Source organism: Thamnophis sirtalis, unplaced genomic scaffold (genome assembly GCF_051295495.1).
Source record: "Thamnophis sirtalis isolate CommonGarterSnake01/CBP01778 unplaced genomic scaffold, rThaSir2_p1.2 scaffold_7, whole genome shotgun sequence".
NCBI classification, from domain to species: domain Eukaryota; kingdom Metazoa; phylum Chordata; class Lepidosauria; order Squamata; family Natricidae; genus Thamnophis; species Thamnophis sirtalis.
In genome coordinates, this window is record NW_028261387.1 from 62,658,899 (window position 1) to 62,680,662 (window position 21,764).

Sequence of the window (21,764 nt, forward strand, 5' to 3'; positions counted from 1 at the left end):
CATAATCACATTTTTCAGTGCCGTAACTTGGAACGGTCTCTAAATGAACTGTCATAAGTCACGGATTACCTGTATTCAAAACATCTATGATAAGACCCATCAAATGTCTTAGCTTCTTTTTTTAAGATCGATTTTTGAGGTTATGAACATTCTAGTACCATCTTAGTTATGAGCAAAATTAATTTTCCTATTTGAATATAAAATAGTAAAAAGATCTGCACGATACCTTTTCTTCAAGGGCTGCCATTCTTTCTTTAAGATGAAGCTGAAGTCTCTCATTGGATTCACTCAGCAGCCTGTCCACAGTATCAGAGAGCCTCTTGTTATGTTCCTCGTTCATTTTCTCCCGTTGACGGGCCTGGGGGACATATCAAGATCAGCCAAACATTCCCAAGCAGTTTGCTCTGAGACTGCATTAAAATTAACCTTAATGATTCAAGAAAACAGAAATTGCTATTCACCACAACTAGCCCATTATAATACAAGAAAATATTTACAACAAGGTAAAGGTCATTTAATTAACTGGAAAATGTTAAGAGAGAACTACCCTCTAACTTTCTTTAACTTAACACCAGTTGAGATAACTCTGTAAAAATATTAAATGCACTGAAAATCAGAAGTGAGGTGCTATAAATTGAGCATCTATTTATTCTATCTATTTAGTCTAGGATATAATAATATTCAAAATTTTATCGGCATTAACTGTTGTTGAAATTTTAATTAGCATATCATAGAACAATAGGGTTGGAAGTAACTATGAAGTCTTCTAGGGCAGAAATCACAGATCATTCCAGACAAATGGATGTCAAACCTTTGTTGGAAAACCTTCAAGTTATGGATGGAGTCACCCATAACTCTAGGCTTGAGGCTGTTCCCCTGCTGGGCTTGTTCCCCTGCTAGGCTTGAGGCTGCTCCCCTGCTGAAGTAGGCTGTTCCTACTTCAGAGTAGGAAATCAAATTTCTCCTTATTTCAAGTTTGCATACCTTTATATAAAGCGTCTATCTATTGGTTCTTGTTTTACTCTTGAAAACGATGGTGAATAAATCTATAGTATGCCCTCTTCTAATATTCAAGTATTGGAAGATTTATAAAATGCCTCCCTTTTGCCTACTTCTCTGGGCTATATATACCCACTTATTTTACTTACCCTTCATAAGATTTAGCAAGCCTCTCAACATGATTGTGTTTTTCTTTAATGTCTTCCCAGTTCTTCAGTATCCCTCTTGTATTATGGCAATCAAAACTAAATACAGTATTCCGCATGTAGTCTGACTAGGTCATCACAGACCAGAAATATCATTTCTCATGATCTCAATATTATTGATTCAGGCCAAAACTGCAACTTCTGCTAGCTCATGCTTAATCTGTGATGACAGATTAATCTTAATTTATCCCTACAGGATAACCAGGTCTTTCTCCTGGGTACTACTACCAATCCAAGTTCAACCTATCTTGTACCTGTGCCTCTGGGTAGTTTGGTCTTAAATGCAGAACTTTATTGCCATTGAACAGCATTTTGCTGGGTAGGGCCCAAAGTTTAAATCTATCAAGTTCGCTTTGAACCTTTAAGCTATCTTCTGTGTTATTAGCAGCCCTCCCTAGCTTTGTGTCACCTGCAAATTTGACAAGTATTGCCTCTATCTCTTTTTCTAAATTATTTATAAAAATGTTCTTCCTTTCTAAGTACTTACAAACTCACTGCTTGATTATCTTTCTTTTTTTAGGATTTTCCCAGGTACCAATGACAAATCAAGTGGTCCATTTTCCTCTTTCTTTAAAACAAGGAACCAATGTTAACTCTACTCCGGTCTTCTGACCTGTATTCTATATGAAGGGCAACAACATGACATCTCAAGAAGGAAGACAGGTCACTTTGATCAGAGGCAGAAACAGGGAAAGTGGAATGTAGAAAAAGGGTTCAGACAGAAAAGTCATCAAAGATGAGGCCATTAATTAAATTAAATCAGGAAGTGAAGCTAATTATTTAGATAACTATACCTAACACAACTAGGTATATCTAGTTTGCATGGAGTTAAGGTGATTTCTTCTATTGCTTCAGTGCCACAGATTTAACTACATTGTAACAACCTATCACATAATTATAGTGTGGCGAAGATGTAAAACATCCATGTGGGATCCCAAAGGTGTTTTTTCAAGAGGCAACTGGACTTTCTGCTTCTTCTTTGAAGCTGTCTGCAAGGAGTATAAATCCTTCCACTCCCCACCACTCAGTCAGAGCTGAAGAAGCTTCTTGGATGAGAAGTGAAACGTCTTCAAAGAAAAACCAGAAAGTCCAGTTGCCTCTTGAAAAAGCACCTTTGGGACAACCATGACCTGGATGACTGAGAATCTCCACAAACAACCATGTGGGATATTCTTTCTCACAACAAGCTATCCATGTGATGCCACATTTGTGTAAAAAAACAAAACATGCACATATTAATATCAGAGGTGAAATTCAGCAAGTTCTGACAGGTTCTGGAGAACCAGTCACGGAAATTTTGAATAGTTCGGAGAACTGGCAAATACTACTTCTGGATGACCCCAGAGTTGGATGGGAATGGAGATTTTGCAATATCCTTCCCCAGCCGCACCCACCATTCACGCCCACAGAATCGGTAGTAAAAAAAATTGCATTTACCATTTTCAATTTGACAATACTCTTACCTGAAATAAAATAAAGCTACATTTTTCTAGAGAAAAGAACTTACCCTTCCCAATTCTTGGTTCTTCTCCTCCAACTGAGTTTCCAGTTGCCGCAGTCGTTCTTCGATACTGCCATGCCTTTCCTCAGCCTATATAGAAAAATACATTCTCTAAAATGGTGGTTCTCAACCCCCTCAAGCAATGAATCTGAATCTGAACCTGAATCCCACCAAAATAAAAACAAAGCACTGGCTTTTTAAATAATATTTCTATATTATATGACTTCTGCTATTGATTATTGTAAGTGTTAACTAAATGAAAAACTGTTCTTAACAATAATCTGTACAATTATAATTGTAAAACAAACAGATAATAAATGCTTTCATATTAGATTGAGGTTTTATTTTACTGACATCTCAGTGTAAAAAAAAAACCCTAATTTTGATTTTCACTGTAGTAAGACATTGTGATCATATTCTGAGACTCTCTTTATTTTACTCTAGTGTTAGAAGAAATATTGATTTTCTTCTGAGATATTCAACCAATCAGAATGAAGTTTCTGTTTCAGTCCAGATATAATGTCTACACAACCCTAATCTAGTACTTCACTCATGACTCAAAAGATCAATCTTTCTCCAATAAGCAGCATTTTTTTTAGCTCATTTCATTGGTGGTGGCATCTAGAAGCTGGGAAGGCCATAATGCTAAATCTTGGGGACTGATTGCTTGCCCTTCGATCAGTCTCTCTCATCTTCTCCCATGAATTGATTTGAAAACAGGTAGCTCTCAATATATGACCACAATTGAGCCTAAAATTTCTGTTGCTAAACAAGACAATTGCTAAGTTAATTTTGTTCCATTTTATTACCTTTTCTGCTACAGTTGTTAAGTGAATCACTGCAGTGCTATGTTAGTAACATGGTTGTTAAGTGAATCTGGCTCCCGCATTGATTTTGCTTGTCAGAAGATTGCAAAAGGTTTAAACAGGACCTTGAGACACTGCAACTGTCATAAATATGAGTCAGTTGCCAAGCATCTGAATTTTGATCACATGACCTTGGGCAGGTTGCAGAAATTGTAAGTGTGAAAAATGGTCATAAGTCACTTTTTGCAGTGCCTTTGTAACTTCAAATTAACTGTTGTAAGTCAAGGACTACCTGTAAATTACTCCTATCCTATCCAGGGGCTACCTGCCTATAATCAATGGTACCAACATTATCAATTACTAAACACTGCTCCAAAGAATTAATAAATCAGCTTGGAAATGTAGGTTCGGAAAAATGGAGAAGATTTGTTCTTATATAAGATTACACTTATATGCCATATAGGTATAACTAAGCATCTGTGATATAGCCAATGTGGATTTGCTTTTGTAAAATATTTGGAAAGGCAGCAAATGATTCTCTGAGAAATTCTAGAAATAGACCCTCTCAACCTCAGGACACAGACATGAGTTCCTTGTTGAATTCATTACTCTTATGGTTGAGAAAGCTATTTGAAACTCACAGCACATATTTCCTGGATAGTTCTGGTTTACATCAAGCCTTGTAAGTCTATATTTCATTCAAGAAGTATACAAAATGCTCCCATCTGATTCCTTAAACGCATCCATGTGCAAATAACAGACTTTATAGCAATACCACAAGCTTGGTAAATGGATCTTAATCCCAAAACTAAAATAAGCACACATAATGTCTGACAATTTAATGGGATAAATGTGCTTTAAAGCATTCTTGGACAGCAGTTATTGCCCTCCAATTCTCTGTGCATTAAACAGTAAAGCCTAGTATAATCCATTGAAAAGTTCAGCACAACCAATCTTACCTAAATACCAGCGTAGGAGGCAGTGATGCATAAACTGGATTTCTCAATCAGTTCCAAAACTCAAAATAACTCAAAATCAGTGCTTCAGCTATTCAGAGCCTTAGCTTTTCTGATTTGGACAGCATCAACTATTCAAATCATATTAGAGCTTAACTGTACATCATTAGTAGCTACCTCTTAGGATAATTATAGCCCTAGAGAATGTTATGCTGGTCCAATTGTTAATGCTGAACTTTTCATTTATTTTTTTAGTCAGTTTTTAGAAGACTTAATGAGTAGTTCATGCCTTTTTCTAACTTGCTTTCCATCCCGAGAAAGTCATATGGCCTGGAACAGGTGCCAAGCCATCTAGTAACCTAGGTGTTATTGAAAGCTCATTACAGTCCTGTCTACTTGCCTTGGTAAGAGCTGCTATTCTTTGTGCTAGCTCAGCTTCCACCTCAGGCAGAGTCTCCGCTTTCCTCATTGTCTGCTGCAGTTTCTGCTCCGCCAGCTCCAGAAGCTCCTGAAGATGCCTTGCCTTCTCTTCACACTGTGGAATGATGCAGAATGGCAGTAATGTATACCAGGAGCCAGAAATGCTAAGGATAATTCCAAACTATGCCAGAGCTCTGTATACTAATGCATATATTCCAACGAGAAACAAAGGAAAAGCTTGAATGCCAGTTTTCATTACACATGCTTTTGAGTCTCATTTTTAAAAAGCTACATATCAACATTTGCTGCTATAGGATTGTGGAATATTTGCATGATGTTCATTAGATCATGTTTTAAACCTGTACAAAATGTTCTGTATTGAAACACTCTGGCTCCAAAACATCCTGTCTCTATTCTAACTGTGTAAGACAATTATTTAAAATTTAAAATAGGCTGTTTTGAGCACTTTACATGATTCAACCTGAAACAGTGTGTTTTATATATGAAAGAGAAGTGTTCTCTGCTTAAAACATTTTCAAAAGACTCAAAATGAAATGTTTTGACTCAGAATGCTTCAAAATCAAAACGTTTTGCACACCCCCTTCTAATTTTATATATTATAAAGTTCCTTCATAAATATTTTATTGGATTTATTTGTCACTTGGATAGTTTACTGTTGTGGCCCAGCAGGATCCAGTTGAGATGCTGATGGAACTCTGATAGCGAGGAACCATATGAATCTGCCCTGGATGATGTGGAGGACCCTGGGCAGGGTTCAGACAGAGCAGGGACCAGAGAGGCTGGTTGGCCACCAGGAGGCGCCTGAGGCATGGAGCAGTGGGGAGGATCAAAGGCAGTTTGTCCCTGATGCTAGATTGAGAAGGGCTGAGAAACGGAAGCAGCAACTCCGTAGGCAGACTCACAGAAGATGATTAAGCACAGGTGGTTGCTGATTGGCCCCTCCCAAGAGAGACTATAGGTGAGGCGTTGGGAGGGGACATTTGCAGGAAACAACCATTCGAATTAGTAGTTAAGAAAATCTATCTGTGTATTCTAGCCATGTCTGTTCATTTGGACTATCTGCGTTGCTGCGTTTGAACTATCTGGGTTGTTGCAGAGCTACTCTATTTAACGTGAGTTGTCTGGGCCCTCAGCCAAAGAATTGGCTGGGGAATCAGAACAGTTTACATAATGAAAACAAATAAATAAATAAATAAAATGTTAAGCACAGCGGCAAATCCATATAAACATTTTAAGATTACAGTCTTATATGTTTAACACTCTGAATATTTAACCACTAAGGTAAATGGATTTGAGGCCTATACAAAACCAAGTTTAATATCAGGTATTGCTTGGAATCAGGGATTGGATTCAGCCAGATAGGACCAGTTTGGGCGAACTGGTAGTTCCGGTGATCAGATGGCCCCACCATTCGCCCCTGTGCTACTCTGTCGTATATTTCCTTTGTTTGAAGCCCAGCTGATAGGCACGGCAGAGCGGATTGCCACGTCTCAGCTGTTTTACTCACTGGGGCTATACTAGAAGGTAAGTTTTAGAGTTGTTTTTAAATGCACTGCCGTGCAAAGCGCATGCTCTGCAAACCGGTTGTTACACTGATTGAATCCCACCACTACATGGAACCTGTACATAAAGATTGCATTCTCCCACATGAATCGACATAATAGGTCATTGTCTAAATGTTCCATAATCAAAAAATAAAACTTTTCAATTGCGATGCCCCATTTGTGAAAAGGTTGCATGGTACCTAAGTTAATAGCCAAGGAATCGTTGGCAAAGACAAGACTTTAAATATTTTTTACTCAAACAAAGTTGTCTGTAAATTTTAACTGTCTACATTTAAACATTATTTAAACATTCTATAGTTTTATTACAGATTTATAGCCAAGCAGCCCAATTTTTCTTTGAAAGCAAAGTAGTAGTGCTCCCGGGAAAAAATCATCTCAACAAGAAGAATATCTAGGAGAAAGTTCTGCTAAGGAGGCAAAATGGGCCTTCAAAAATAGAGCGCATCATCCATGAAGCTCTCTATCAGATTGATACTGGCATTCCACTTGCCATGACATTAAACCCCATTACCTGGCGATGGAGAGACTCTTTATTGGCAAGCTCATTCTCCAACTTGTCATTAAGGTCATGAATGGAAGTGGCTTCTCTCTGGGCTGCTAGGTAGCGTTTCTCGAGGGTGGTTATCCTCTCCTCCATGTCTTCTTTTTGTGCCAAAGCCTGGGAAAGGAAATATTAAACAGGCAGGTTTACTTCTACAGTAGAGTCTACCACAATCTAATTCCATTGTAAATCAGATTCAGTCTGTATCCATTTTTCCACTCTTTTAGTTGGAAGTGGGGCAACAAGTGCTGAAAAACTCCATCACAGTTAAATCCTCTGATACCTGGCAGCAAATTATATTCTACGCATCATTTGCAGCTGTAGAAGTATCTGTCCAGTATTGATGGGTGCCTTTCATTATCTGTCAAAGATATTATCACAGGAGTTTCAAGAAGCAAAGGGAGATTAACAAGGAAGAGAGGCTGGTAGGAAATAAAATGTAACCTGAATTTTCAAGAACTTGCACTAAATATATAAAGAACCTGCTAAGCTTTTTCAAGCATTTTAACAGAATATTCTAAACTAGATTACCTTTCTGGAAGGGTTTAGAATAATTTTATAATTTATTACTGCATAACTAAACCCATTTCTTCAGTTACTTCAATAAACTCAGGATTTAGTCTAGCGAGAAAAACTAAATTATTTTAAATTGATTTAGAAGAGGGTTTTTTTTTTATATGCCATCATTTTCACAACTGGAAGTTAGCATTCTGACCTCTCGTAGATCTCTCTGGTACTTGTTGCTCATTTCTTCAGATTTGATGAGGTCCCTCCTGGCTGTGCTTAGATCTTCTTCAAGCTCAGCAACACTGGCAGCCAGACCGGATAACCGTTCTTTAGTTTGTGCTAGTTCAAAGTTTTGTTTCTCTAGAAGCTCCTGCAATTCCACAATCTGACTTGCCCCATCATCTGGGTGTATGGAGCCATTAGGGAGTCTCTGTCAAGTAATATAGAAAAATATCCCAACGTTTCATATCAATAGAGAATAGATAAATTAGAATACTGAACAATTGTCATTGCATGTTTCTAAAATCTATCAACAAGCGCTAAGGCAGTGTTTCCCAAAGTGTGGTACGGGAAGAGTTTGGTGGGGGTACGCGTTGCACCGGAGTTTGGATCACGTGGGAATATCCACTGCACCATGCTTAGCTGCGCCCACAGAACCAAATTATGATGATCTGTCATCTCAACATAAACAATTTCATCCTTCTCATTGAATCAAATAAATGTTCTTTATAATATAACTTTCGTTTATTTTGCGTATGTACCAAAAAAATAAAAAAATAAATATATTTTGATTTTTATTAAAGCATATGTTTTTTATGAGGGGTACTCAGCGTTACGAAAATTATAGAAGGGGTACACATATGTCAAAAGTTTGGGAAACACTGTGCTAAGGTATCAGTCATTCTTTTTATTTGTAAACCACATCATAAGGTGGGATTTTTCTTCCATTCAATTGTGTCAGAGGCTGCTTGGACAAGTTCCTGCAGTTTTCTTGGCAAAGATTTCAAGGTTTGCCATTGCCTACTTTCTAGGGCTGCGAGAAAGTGACAAGCCCATTAGGTCACCCAGATGGTTTTGTGCCTAAGATAAAACTAGAACTCACAGTTTCCTGGTTTCTAGATTGATTCCTTACCCACTATACCAAACCGGCTGTATAGCTCTACACAATGTACCTTTTGAAAATAAGATGTCTTAAATCAGATGAACTCTTAGAACAATTGGGAAACTGTTCAATCAGCCTATTTCAAAATTTTACAAACACAGCCAAAAAAAAAAAAAAAACCCACAAAATTTGCCTACAGGCTAAAGAGTCCCATGGAACATGATTGTCTGACTCACAATTGCAGACATACAGTATTTCAATTGTATCTTAGCTATTATCCAATTCCCTGAAAGTTGCCTCTTACCTTCCAAAGCATTTTTTGCCCAGATTCTTTGCCATCAGTCCTTTTTTCATCTTCCCCTACAGGTGCTTCCCTTTGGGAAGATCCTTGCTGAAGAGCATTTACCTGGAAAATACATATTCAGTAGAACTTGCAGTTCTCATAAACATGAAAACAATGCAAAGCAGATCTATAGAACAAGAACAAGGGACTTGGGACACTTCTGACAGTTAAACCGATATTTTAAAAGGTTTCAAAAGAGGTGGCGCACCTACTTTTTACTTACAACAAATTATTGGAAAGAAAACTCCACATCCAATAAGTTATTTTGTGCAGTTTAAACTTCATGACATAATAAAAGCATGCATGTATTTAACTAATCTTACTTGTTACATTGCTGCTATCTAATTCTGTCATTTTCTTTTTTTTCCCTTCCCTTCCTTGGATATGACATTGTCCAGATATTATTTATTTTATTTGCATCCCATCTTTATTATTATTACAAATAACTCAAGGTGGCAAACTTATCAAGCACATCTTCCTCCTCCTATTTTCCCCACAACAACAATCTTGTGAGGTAGCTGGCTTTCATGACTAAGGAGGGACTTCAACCCATGGTCTCCTGCTTTCTAGCCTAGTGCTTTAAACACTATACCAAACTGCCTATCTCTTACAATAAAGACAGATCATTCTGCATTTTTACATTGGGCTTTGTTGCTCTATGTGCTTATGGTAAACAGAACTGACAGATTACTTGAGAAACAGTACTACGAAATCTGGGATAGAAAATGAAATGCATATTTACTTGCTGGTGGGCACTGGATAGTTGTTCTTCTAGTGTTGCTACTCGTTCCAGTGCTGCTCTTAGGCGTTCTCTTACCTGAAAATGTCAAGAAACTGAATTGTTATTTAAAAGGGAAACTGATGATTACAGAGGTTTCTTGGAATTTATTGGACTAAGGTGCCAGATTTAAGAACACCTAGCATTTGAAACACCATTTCATAATGCAAATAACTTAATGAGATCACTCTCCTCTCAAATTATTTGCTAGAAGGGCGCAGAACTGCCAGCAATAGGAGCCTGGAGCTCATTCAAATAACAGAATGCTCTTGTGGGAGACTATGATCTTTCATATAGTGACTTGGTCTGCATGTGGAAAGAGTATTGTCTGTAAGCATAAACAGAAGATGATTTCAGAAAGTTGTCTAAATTAATATTTTTCAGCAACTTTAACATGTTTGAACCAACTCCCACAATCATCTAGTCAGCATTCTGTGAATTGAAATACTGCGTTGAATTAGAGTGGAAGTGGACTGTGCTGAAACATCCCATTAGAAGAGCACTTGTACAAATTCAGTTTTGACAGTAGCTTCCTGGAATGTAAAGCAATAATATTTGAGAATTTTTTTCAAAGGGCAAAACCTTTTAATATGAAAATCATTTAGTGGAAGGATCAAAAGATGCAGGAGAGTTCTAAGGAAGTGCTGAGCCAAAGCAGTACTAGACATCACCACAGCTTTGTTATTAAAAAGGTTATGAGTTAAAAACAGATGGATTTATTAAAGCTAAACTTTCTCCAACAAAATTAACCACTATGTAACCTTCTCATCCAATGCTTTGTGATGTTCAAATAAAGACTTCAGGGCCTTCAGAACTTCAACCTCACTGGAGACACCTGATGGAGACTGAGCTTGCCGCTTTACTACTGTCATCCTCAAAGAGCGTTCATGCCTTGAGACCAGGCACTCCAAGTGCTCCAACAAAAGCTGAAAATAAAAACAGCAGCTCGTTATTCTGTAAGTCACCCTCAGCAACATAAAGCCTTCAATCCTTGATCCTTGAATAATTACCAGGTTTAACTGCAAGGGCATTTTCTGCACCAGAAGTATAGATATCAGACTAAGGCTGAAATCTTAAAAGCTAATAGATAAGATTTCACATATAAAAATAAATTAATAAACATACATGCAGTGAGAGATTGTTCACAGGAAAGGTAGCAGAGGAAGAGATAGGTAAGATTTTTAAAACTGTCCTTGGATTAACTCAGAAATTATCCCCTTTTTAAACAAAATGTGTTATAAGACAATTTGTTAGATTGAGGTCCCTGGAATGGGGGTTGTAAACGCTCTAAGATGGTTACAATCTACCGGGAACAGGTGTTGTTGTTTTTAAGTTAATCATGTTTGTGCAGGCAAAGTGGGAGTAGTGTTAAAATTCACTCATACTTAGTCTTGGCAAGCTTATTTTGGTCTTGTGCAGCCAAAACTGAGACAAAAGCCCAGTCTGAGTTTTGAGAGACGGCTAAACCCCTGAGTGTAGCTATCTGTCAAAACCATTTGCCAATCGTAACAGCACTGTGTCTGGCAGATGGTTTCTTGCTAGTGTGGCATGTAGTAGTGCATCCAAACTTTGAAGCATCTCTAAGTATAGAATTAGTGAAGTTTAATACTTCTATTTCTCATTTTCAATTTCTAGCATTTCAAATGGAAAATGTATCAACATGCAATTGAGAAAGCTAACCATCTTCCAGTAATGCTGAAAACAGTAAACCTAAGCAAAGAAAGTATAGTGAAAGTTATGTATCTTTTGCTCAAGTTTATCTCTCAAAAGAATCATTAGTTACATTCATAAGGTAATCATATAAGTTAGCAATTTATCTTAACAGAACTTGGCCTTTCTTTAGAGACTGCCTTTTTTTCTGTTCAATTGTGTCCAATTCTCAGAGATTCTCTGCAGTTTTCTTTCCAAAGTTTTTCAGAAATGGTTTGCCATTATCTTTTTCCCAGGGCTGAGAGAGAGTAACCACCCAAAGGTCACCCAGGTGTGGAACTAGAACTCATGGTCTCCTGGTTTCTAGCCTGTTCCCTTAATCATGGCACCAAACTAATTCTCTGAGAGATTGCCTTTAACAAGTCCCTAATGTTCTTTGCAGTGGTTTACAAATACTTGAAGGACTGTCATGGGACAGAAGGGGTGAATTTATTCTCCATAACTAGATATGGTCCTAAACTGTCTCTGCAGGTATGAAAACCAAGCTGCGCTCTAAGAAATATTTTTAAAAGACCAACATTCTATAGAAATTACACTGAATTTAACAGAGATTATCTTAAACCCTGTCATAACCAAAAGAACAAGAGAACAGTAACATCAAATATTACTGAAGATGGCAAATTCTACAAAAAGCTTTCAATCCTCTTAAAACTTAGGGCTGGGGAAAACTGCAAATTTTCTGTATTATTGTCTATTAGATAACCTTAGCAAAAGGCAGACCAAGCTGCACCTCAATTAAACTAGGTAGTTAATTCTAGATTCATAAAGGAAACCATATGATTTCTTTCCTTTTAGCCTAGAATGATGCACAAATCAGGCCACTGTGGCATATTCCACAAGTTATGATTAAAGCATGGCTGAATGTTATCTGCAAATATAAATGTTGCTTTTGGATTAAGCTACCAACAGAACTGTGTCCAGCATGAAACTCATTTATTACTCACCCGCGTATTATTGCGTTCTGCTTTCAGCTCAGAGATTTCCTCTTCCCTTTCCAACAGCTGTTCTCGACATGCATTGAGTTCCCTGGTCAATGTTGCAAATTCCTGCAAGACAATCATAAGCTCCACAATTGAGTTAGGTTTCTATAGATTTTGCCTAAATAAAAGTAATGCCATAAAAAGGGGAATTGCATCCCTATCCTTCTCCCACCCCCTATCCTACCCAAAAAGATCACAAAATATTTCAATTAACCAAACTGGGTTTATGTTACCCATCTGATTATGAATTATAAAATCAGTTAAATAAAATTCATAGTTGTTCTTCAACAAACAAAAAGCAGGTCTTTTTTATTTTGACACTTATCAGCAGGTTTTTATACTTAACAAGGCAACAAAATAACAGAGTTGGAAGGGACCTTGGAGGTCTTCTAATCCACCCCACTGCTTAGGCAGGAAACTACACCACTTCAGACAAATGGCTATCTAATCTCTTCTTAAAAACTTCCAGTGTTGGAGCATTTACAACTTCTGGAGGCAAATTGTTCAACTGATTAATTGTTATAATTGTCAGGAAATTTCTCCTTAGTTCTAATTTGCTTCCCTCCTTGATTAGTTTCTACCCATTGTTTATTGTTCTACCCTCAGGTGCTTTGGAGAATAGTTTGACTCCCTCTTCTTTGTGGCAACCCCTGAGATATTGGAACACTGCTATCATGTTATCCTTAATCTTTCTTTTCACAAGACTGGACATATCCAGTTCCAGCAACTGTTCTTTATGTTTTATCCTTGAGTCACCTAATCATCTTTGTTGCTCTTCTCTGCAATCTTTCTAGAGTCAAGTGTTCCAAAGTTACATTTATTTCTTCAGTGTAATCTGAAATAGCAGTAAGATTCCACTACCACTGGTACCTCTCCCCTTAGTTTCTTTCCTATGTGAATTAAAGAAAATAAGAAACAACAAGTAAAATGTTTCAGTCTGTTCATATAAGACAGTTACTAGTAAGTGCACTTTTTGGTATAACAAAATATATTGAACCTTATATGCCAGTTCAAATTGCCATCTAATGTTTTGTAAGAGAACAAAACATAGTTTTGCTTGTTTGTTTTGCCACCAAACAAGATTTGGATCAGCTTTATGAGTTTTGTGCATGGCTTACACTGGGGCCTCCTTTAATTTTATTCACATAACAAACTCAAGAGGTATTTTGGGCTAAGAATGGCTGCCTAACATTATTCAATGGGTTTTGAACATCAAACTGGGCAGGTAAGACCTCAAGATGACTATAATCATTATTCTACATGGATTCTGTGAAGTTAGAATGGTGTATTTTTTTTTCACTGTCAAAGGGTCATATCACCTGAAAAAGAGGGAGCAGCCCTGGTGTGAAAGATTGTACTTACAGGCCTGGTGTGATAGAAAGTGCTTCCACCCACATGCACAGAGACATGGTTGACTGGTATTCCTGGCTCCCATGTAGGATATCCAGATCTCCCACCCTCAACTGTCCTCTACCCTCCTACAATTTCTGGGCAAGAATCTACTCAGTAAATATTGAGAAAGTCCTTCTCTGCACTGACTTATTTGGAGAGGGCAAACTGCTTTCTTTCCTTCATTCTTGCTTAGCCAAGCAGCCAGACCAATGATAAAAGTTAAATTCTCTATCAGAACAATTCAATAAGAAATGTAACCCTTTCTAATGAGTAGCAAAGTTAAGGTACTTAATGGAAGATAAAGCCAGAAAGAGAAGGGGAAATAGGAGAAAATAACAATTGAGTCTGTAGGATTTTTCTCAGTAACTGCTCCTCTAGACAAGAAATGCCTATACAGAATACATAAAACAAGGTACAGCTGAGATCACTTCCCATTGAACAAATTAAGGTTATAATTTGCATCAAGCTTTTACTAGTTCTTAGACTGATATTACACTCCCAATTTCCAGCTTCTGTGGAACTGAAGTGCTGCTTTTCTAGTTGTGAGCCAGCTGGGAGAGATACTTTGTCTTCCCATGAGAGGAAATCACAAAACCAAGACAAAATTGATTTTGCCATCACCATGCACACTCTGAAAGAAATCTTTTCACTACTGGTTGCTTTTTAACTCTAGACTGACAGGTTAGATATTGGTTTTTCTCTTATGTTTAAACCCATTGGGATGAGATTTTCTTTCACACTAGCATTCCATGGTGGCCTCCCATTCAAATAGCAATAGCACACACACACACACACACACACACATATATATATATGTATGTGTGTGTATACATATACATATACATATACATACATACATACATACATACATATATATATACTGTTTACAAAGTCAGCATATTGTCTGCAACAATCTGGGTCCTCATTTTACCGGCCTCAGAAGGATGGAAGGCTGAGTCAACCTTGAACCAGTGAGAATCGAACTGCTGGCAGTCAGCAGAATAAGCCTGCAATATTGAATTCTAACCACCACCCTGCCATGGCTTTGTCAAAAATAAACTCTAAATCAGTTCACAAATTTTAGCTTACAATTCATCTATACATTCTATATCACTCCAGTCTGAGTACTCTGCATATCATATTTTTCTCCCTTGGAGCACAACATAAGAAAGTCTAGCACTGGTTAGAAACTCTAACACTGGTCAGTTTCTAAACCAAGACAAGATCAAACAGGTGCTGTCACCTGCCAAAGTGAAAGAACTAAACCACAGTTCATAATTTATCCTTTGCCATTGAACATTGGTGGCATTGTCCTGGGGGAGAAGCGAGGGAATCAACAAAAAGGGAATGATTGTGGCTGCCCTTTCTGACATACAATATTGTCTCTGACAGTGCAAAGCTACAGCTTCCCTTCAATGAATCTTTCACTGCCATGAGACACTATATATTTCCAAGAAAACTTTGGTAACTAGTTTTTTTGCCTTTTCATTAGAATGGTATTGCCATGTATTTATCAATTAGAGAACCTGGTGTGATGATGACTCTGTTAGAAATGTAAAACATTCCTGGAGATAGGGAGAAAGAAGCAAGCTGAAAAAAAAATAGCCATCTCTCAAATGTCCCTTCTATAATTTCAGAGGACTTTAAAACGTAAATGGCAATTGGAGAAATTTCTACAGACAGAGATTACCTCAAGGAGGGCAGAAATAAACGAAGCGTGTGTGTGCAAAACAGGGAAATACAATAGGAACTATTTTGGGAGATACTTGATTCTCTTTGGGAAGGTAATAATAAATCGTATTTTCATAATATAGAGCATATGAAATAGCTCAGAGTGCTCTTAATGTACTATCTTTCCCAAATATTAGAATGCAGACAAGAGAACAGCATTCAGATAATCAGCTTGAATTTTCTCTGGCTTGATATTTTGGTAAAATAAGTGTAGTGTAGCATAAGAGATGAGAAGGGAGAAATCCTCCTGTGTGTGTCTTTCACTGAGACAAAATCCAAGTACCAGTACATGTATACTACAAGTAATACTTGGTAAGAAAAATTAGGAAAGTTAATGCAAAAGATAATTGTCTGATTTATTATGCTGTAATGTAAGTAATAGCAGGTTGACTTGCAAGATAATCTTTGAACCAGGGATCCTTACTTACATATTGTAATGTGAATATGCCTGGGATGGAACTGTATTTCATTTGTGCTTGAGGCACAGTAACTAATATGTGCCCCGTTGATAGGTGTTTTGTCCTTACTGTTAAAAGGGAATGTTGCAGGTGACATGGTTATAACTAAGACTGGTAACCTACTTCTTGATGAGTGATGGAGGTCAACATTCATGAGCCCATCAGTTAATCAAGATGGTTATGGAAGATTGAAACTTGGACTTTAACAGAAGTAAATTATAAAGCAGATAAATTAATGAATGAAATGAATGAAAGAAATATATATATATATATATATGTTTTTTTATTTGTGCTGATAAATAAATAAAGGGAGACTAGTATAGATCTATTTCAAGCTATTTAGCTCTCATCAGCTAGCCATACCCTTACTGGGATTTGAACCTGGGCTATATTACATCCTAGGCAAACTTCTTAGCCATTAGGCCACAGGCTCTTATCCGTTATCAGCGAAGCCAGGATGAAAGGTATCTATTAGATTTTTTTACAACCCCTGGTAAGCCCCAATTATGGGAGGGCAACAGAGCACAGGTTCGATTCCCAACATAGGGTATGGCTAGCTGATGAGAGCTAAATAGCTTGAAATAGATCTATACTAGTCTCCCTTTATTTATTTATCAGCATAAATATAACAAATGTAACAAAAAGGCAACAGTAAAAAAATATTGGGTTTCTGTCTGGATGGTCTCTTGTGACGAGCCGAAGACAGAGAGTGGAAGTGTGACCTTCCTCCCATATTTGGGCATACCAGGGGTTGTGACTTTATATATATATATATATATATATATATATATATATATATATATATATATATATATATATATATATATATATATATATATATATATATATATATATATATATATATATATATATATATATATATACATATATACACACACACACACACACACACACACACACACACACACACACACACACACTGTGCAACAAACAAAAGGGTGATGGGAAATGATGATCTGAATAGACCTGATTTAAAGTACCTATTAGAATTGATGAATACACACAGGGAAGTGAAAGTGTGGGCTTAATTATGAACAAAAGCACTAAAATATATCTCAGAAAGTATGATTTGGTATCATCTAGATTATTGTGCATGTGCACAGGAATTCATAGGTAGTAAAATTTACACGTGATGAAACTAATGAAAGGTGATAAAAGAAAATCAGAGATCATTTTGCACAAAAACTGCAGTTTTCAGAATGAATACATCTCAGAAATAAAAGTTATTCTATCATAAGAGATTAAAGGATTTGTCAGAAAGAGGTGAAAGTGTACAAGAAAATTGTTTGGGACACTCAAAGACCCAAACATGAAAGAGAATGATAACTTATGTGTAACTGCTTTGAGCAGTTGATACATGATTAAAACATATATTCCCATATGTACATACAAGGAATGATTCATTCATTCACAAGCAATGGATCTAAAAAATCTAAAAACACAATTGATTGATTGATTGATTTGGGCATAGTGAGAGAATTAGTGAAGGACATTAAGATGAAGAGAGATTGTACCATTATTTGGTAGAGTCAAAAATCAATTTTGGGAGAAAAAGAACATCCAAAGAACTAAATTATGTCAGAATGAAAGAAGAATGACTACAGGAAGAAAAAGGCTGAGTCCTGTTTTAAAGTTTATTAGAGGATAAATTAACAAAATGATTGGCAAGTAGCTATAAAGAAAGACAAGATGAAATTGCTTAGAACAAATAAAATTAATCATATTACAAAGTACTAGAGAAGCACATGGAATTACATTAATAGGAAATATGAAAAAGGTGCTTGGTGGAAAGTTGAAGGGAAAGGGGTGTGATGGGAAGAAATTCATATATAAGAGTAACTGCTGGGGGGAAAGGAAGAGAGGAAGACAGAAGATCTATGGTGGAACTACCAGCTAAAGGAGAGGCGAACACTTCTAGGAGGAGTAAAAAGACATTCCAGCTTGGAGTAAGTTCAGGGGACAAAACATTGGATATCTGCCATTTCCCAAGGGAAGTCTGGTGAGATTTTTGTAAAGTAAGCAACGCTAAAGTATCTACCTCGGCTTGTTCATGGATTGGTTCTGTTTGTTTGCACCTGGCCAATCAGGTGTTTAATAAAAAAATGGCCACAGAAAAGCTTGAAATAGATCTATACTAGTCTCCCTTTATTTATTTATCAGCATAAATATAACAAATGTAACAAAAAGGCAACAGTAAAAAAATATTGGGTTTCTGTCTGGATGGTCTCTTGTGACGAGCCGAAGACAGAGAGTGGAAGTGTGACCTTCCTCCCATATTTGGGCATACCAGGGGTTGTGACTTTATATATATATATATATATATATATATATATATATATATATATATATATATATATATATATATATATATATATATATATATATATATATATATATATATATATATATATATATATATATATATATATATATATTTATCAGCACAAATAAAAACACATATATATATATATATATATATATATATATATATATATACACACACACACACACACACACACACACACACACACACACACTGTGCAACAAACAAAAGGGTGATGGGAAATGATGATCTGAATAGACCTGATTTAAAGTACCTATTAGAATTGATGAATACACACAGGGAAGTGAAAGTGTGGGCTTAATTATGAACAAAAGCACTAAAATATATCTCAGAAAGTATGATTTGGTATCATCTAGATTATTGTGCATGTGCACAGGAATTCATAGGTAGTAAAATTTACACGTGATGAAACTAATGAAAGGTGATAAAAGAAAATCAGAGATCATTTTGCACAAAAACTGCAGTTTTCAGAATGAATACATCTCAGAAATAAAAGTTATTCTATCATAAGAGATTAAAGGATTTGTCAGAAAGAGGTGAAAGTGTACAAGAAAATTGTTTGGGACACTCAAAGACCCAAACATGAAAGAGAATGATAACTTATGTGTAACTGCTTTGAGCAGTTGATACATGATTAAAACATATATTCCCATATGTACATACAAGGAATGATTCATTCATTCACAAGCAATGGATCTAAAAAATCTAAAAACACAATTGATTGATTGATTGATTTGGGCATAGTGAGAGAATTAGTGAAGGACATTAAGATGAAGAGAGATTGTACCATTATTTGGTAGAGTCAAAAATCAATTTTGGGAGAAAAAGAACATCCAAAGAACTAAATTATGTCAGAATGAAAGAAGAATGACTACAGGAAGAAAAAGGCTGAGTCCTGTTTTAAAGTTTATTAGAGGATAAATTAACAAAATGATTGGCAAGTAGCTATAAAGAAAGACAAGATGAAATTGCTTAGAACAAATAAAATTAATCATATTACAAAGTACTAGAGAAGCACATGGAATTACATTAATAGGAAATATGAAAAAGGTGCTTGGTGGAAAGTTGAAGGGAAAGGGGTGTGATGGGAAGAAATTCATATATAAGAGTAACTGCTGGGGGGAAAGGAAGAGAGGAAGACAGAAGATCTATGGTGGAACTACCAGCTAAAGGAGAGGCGAACACTTCTAGGAGGAGTAAAAAGACATTCCAGCTTGGAGTAAGTTCAGGGGACAAAACATTGGATATCTGCCATTTCCCAAGGGAAGTCTGGTGAGATTTTTGTAAAGTAAGCAACGCTAAAGTATCTACCTCGGCTTGTTCATGGATTGGTTCTGTTTGTTTGCACCTGGCCAATCAGGTGTTTAATAAAAAAATGGCCACAGAAAAGCTTGAAATAGATCTATACTAGTCTCCCTTTATTTATTTATCAGCATAAATATAACAAATGTAACAAAAAGGCAACAGTAAAAAAATATTGGGTTTCTGTCTGGATGGTCTCTTGTGACGAGCCGAAGACAGAGAGTGGAAGTGTGACCTTCCTTCCATATTTGGGCATACCAGGGGTTGTGACTTTATATATATATATATATATATATATATATATATATATATATATATATATATATATATATATATATATATATATATATATATATATATATATATATATATATATATATATATATATATATATATATATATATATATATATATATATATATATTTATCAGCACAAATAAAAACACATTATATATATATATATATATATATATATATATATACACACACACACACACACACACACACACACACACACACACACACACACACACACACTGTGCAACAAACAAAAGGGTGATGGGAAATGATGATCTGAATAGACCTGATTTAAAGTACCTATTAGAATTGATGAATACACACAGGGAAGTGAAAGTGTGGGCTTAATTATGAACAAAAGCACTAAAATATATCTCAGAAAGTATGATTTGGTATCATCTAGATTATTGTGCATGTGCACAGGAATTCATAGGTAGTAAAATTTACACGTGATGAAACTAATGAAAGGTGATAAAAGAAAATCAGAGATCATTTTGCACAAAAACTGCAGTTTTCAGAATGAATACATCTCAGAAATAAAAGTTATTCTATCATAAGAGATTAAAGGATTTGTCAGAAAGAGGTGAAAGTGTACAAGAAAATTGTTTGGGACACTCAAAGACCCAAACATGAAAGAGAATGATAACTTATGTGTAACTGCTTTGAGCAGTTGATACATGATTAAAACATATATTCCCATATGTACATACAAGGAATGATTCATTCATTCACAAGCAATGGATCTAAAAAATCTAAAAACACAATTGATTGATTGATTGATTTGGGCATAGTGAGAGAATTAGTGAAGGACATTAAGATGAAGAGAGATTGTACCATTATTTGGTAGAGTCAAAAATCAATTTTGGGAGAAAAAGAACATCCAAAGAACTAAATTATGTCAGAATGAAAGAAGAATGACTACAGGAAGAAAAAGGCTGAGTCCTGTTTTAAAGTTTATTAGAGGATAAATTAACAAAATGATTGGCAAGTAGCTATAAAGAAAGACAAGATGAAATTGCTTAGAACAAATAAAATTAATCATATTACAAAGTACTAGAGAAGCACATGGAATTACATTAATAGGAAATATGAAAAAGGTGCTTGGTGGAAAGTTGAAGGGAAAGGGGTGTGATGGGAAGAAATTCATATATAAGAGTAACTGCTGGGGGGAAAGGAAGAGAGGAAGACAGAAGATCTATGGTGGAACTACCAGCTAAAGGAGAGGCGAACACTTCTAGGAGGAGTAAAAAGACATTCCAGCTTGGAGTTAGTTCAGGGGACAAAACATTGGATATCTGCCATTTCCCAAGGGAAGTCTGGTGAGATTTTTGTAAAGTAAGCAACGCTAAAGTATCTACCTCGGCTTGTTCATGGATTGGTTCTGTTTGTTTGCACCTGGCCAATCAGGTGTTTAATAAAAAAATGGCCACAGAAAAATATGTATCAAAAGGAGTAAGGAATTAACTAAGGTACAGTTTTGACGGAAATAAAGGATTGTTTGGAAATCTGTGATAAAGGCTATGCAGGAAGACAGAGTAAATAGTGTTAAAATTAAAGTGGTCGTAGGTGACCAGGCTGAGCCCAAGGGCTCAAACATGTCATCAATCTTGAATCCCTTCCCGCCCATAAGAGATAAAAGCCCATCTTGAATTCCATTGACTCTTATCTATCACCAGTTTGCTTTGACCATGAATAGTTCAGATTCTAATAGAGTGCATTAGTTTACAATAAACCTTTATATTCATTTGAACTGCTTGGACTTCTGATTTTCCTGCACTTGACAG

The 21,764-nt window shown here is 36.1% G+C and overlaps 1 protein-coding gene across 6 annotated transcripts in view; it reads right to left on the reverse strand.

Annotated features, from left to right (window-relative positions):
* Positions 1–21,764, reverse strand: part of PPFIA4 (PPFI scaffold protein A4) — a 116,002-nt gene that overhangs the window by 42,938 nt on the left and 51,300 nt on the right. For all 6 annotated transcript variants that reach the window (XM_087720246.1, XM_087720249.1, XM_087720248.1 and 3 more), the window contains exons 3-11: positions 12,400–12,501; positions 10,507–10,671; positions 9,710–9,784; positions 8,929–9,030; positions 7,731–7,952; positions 6,986–7,132; positions 4,869–5,003; positions 2,713–2,796; positions 227–358 (exon numbers count right to left, since the gene is read on the reverse strand). In XM_087720246.1, coding sequence (XP_087576372.1) covers positions 227–358; positions 2,713–2,796; positions 4,869–5,003; positions 6,986–7,132; positions 7,731–7,952; positions 8,929–9,030; positions 9,710–9,784; positions 10,507–10,671; positions 12,400–12,501 — 1,164 coding nt within the window. The remainder of the gene's footprint in view (positions 1–226; positions 359–2,712; positions 2,797–4,868; positions 5,004–6,985; positions 7,133–7,730; positions 7,953–8,928; positions 9,031–9,709; positions 9,785–10,506; positions 10,672–12,399; positions 12,502–21,764) is intronic.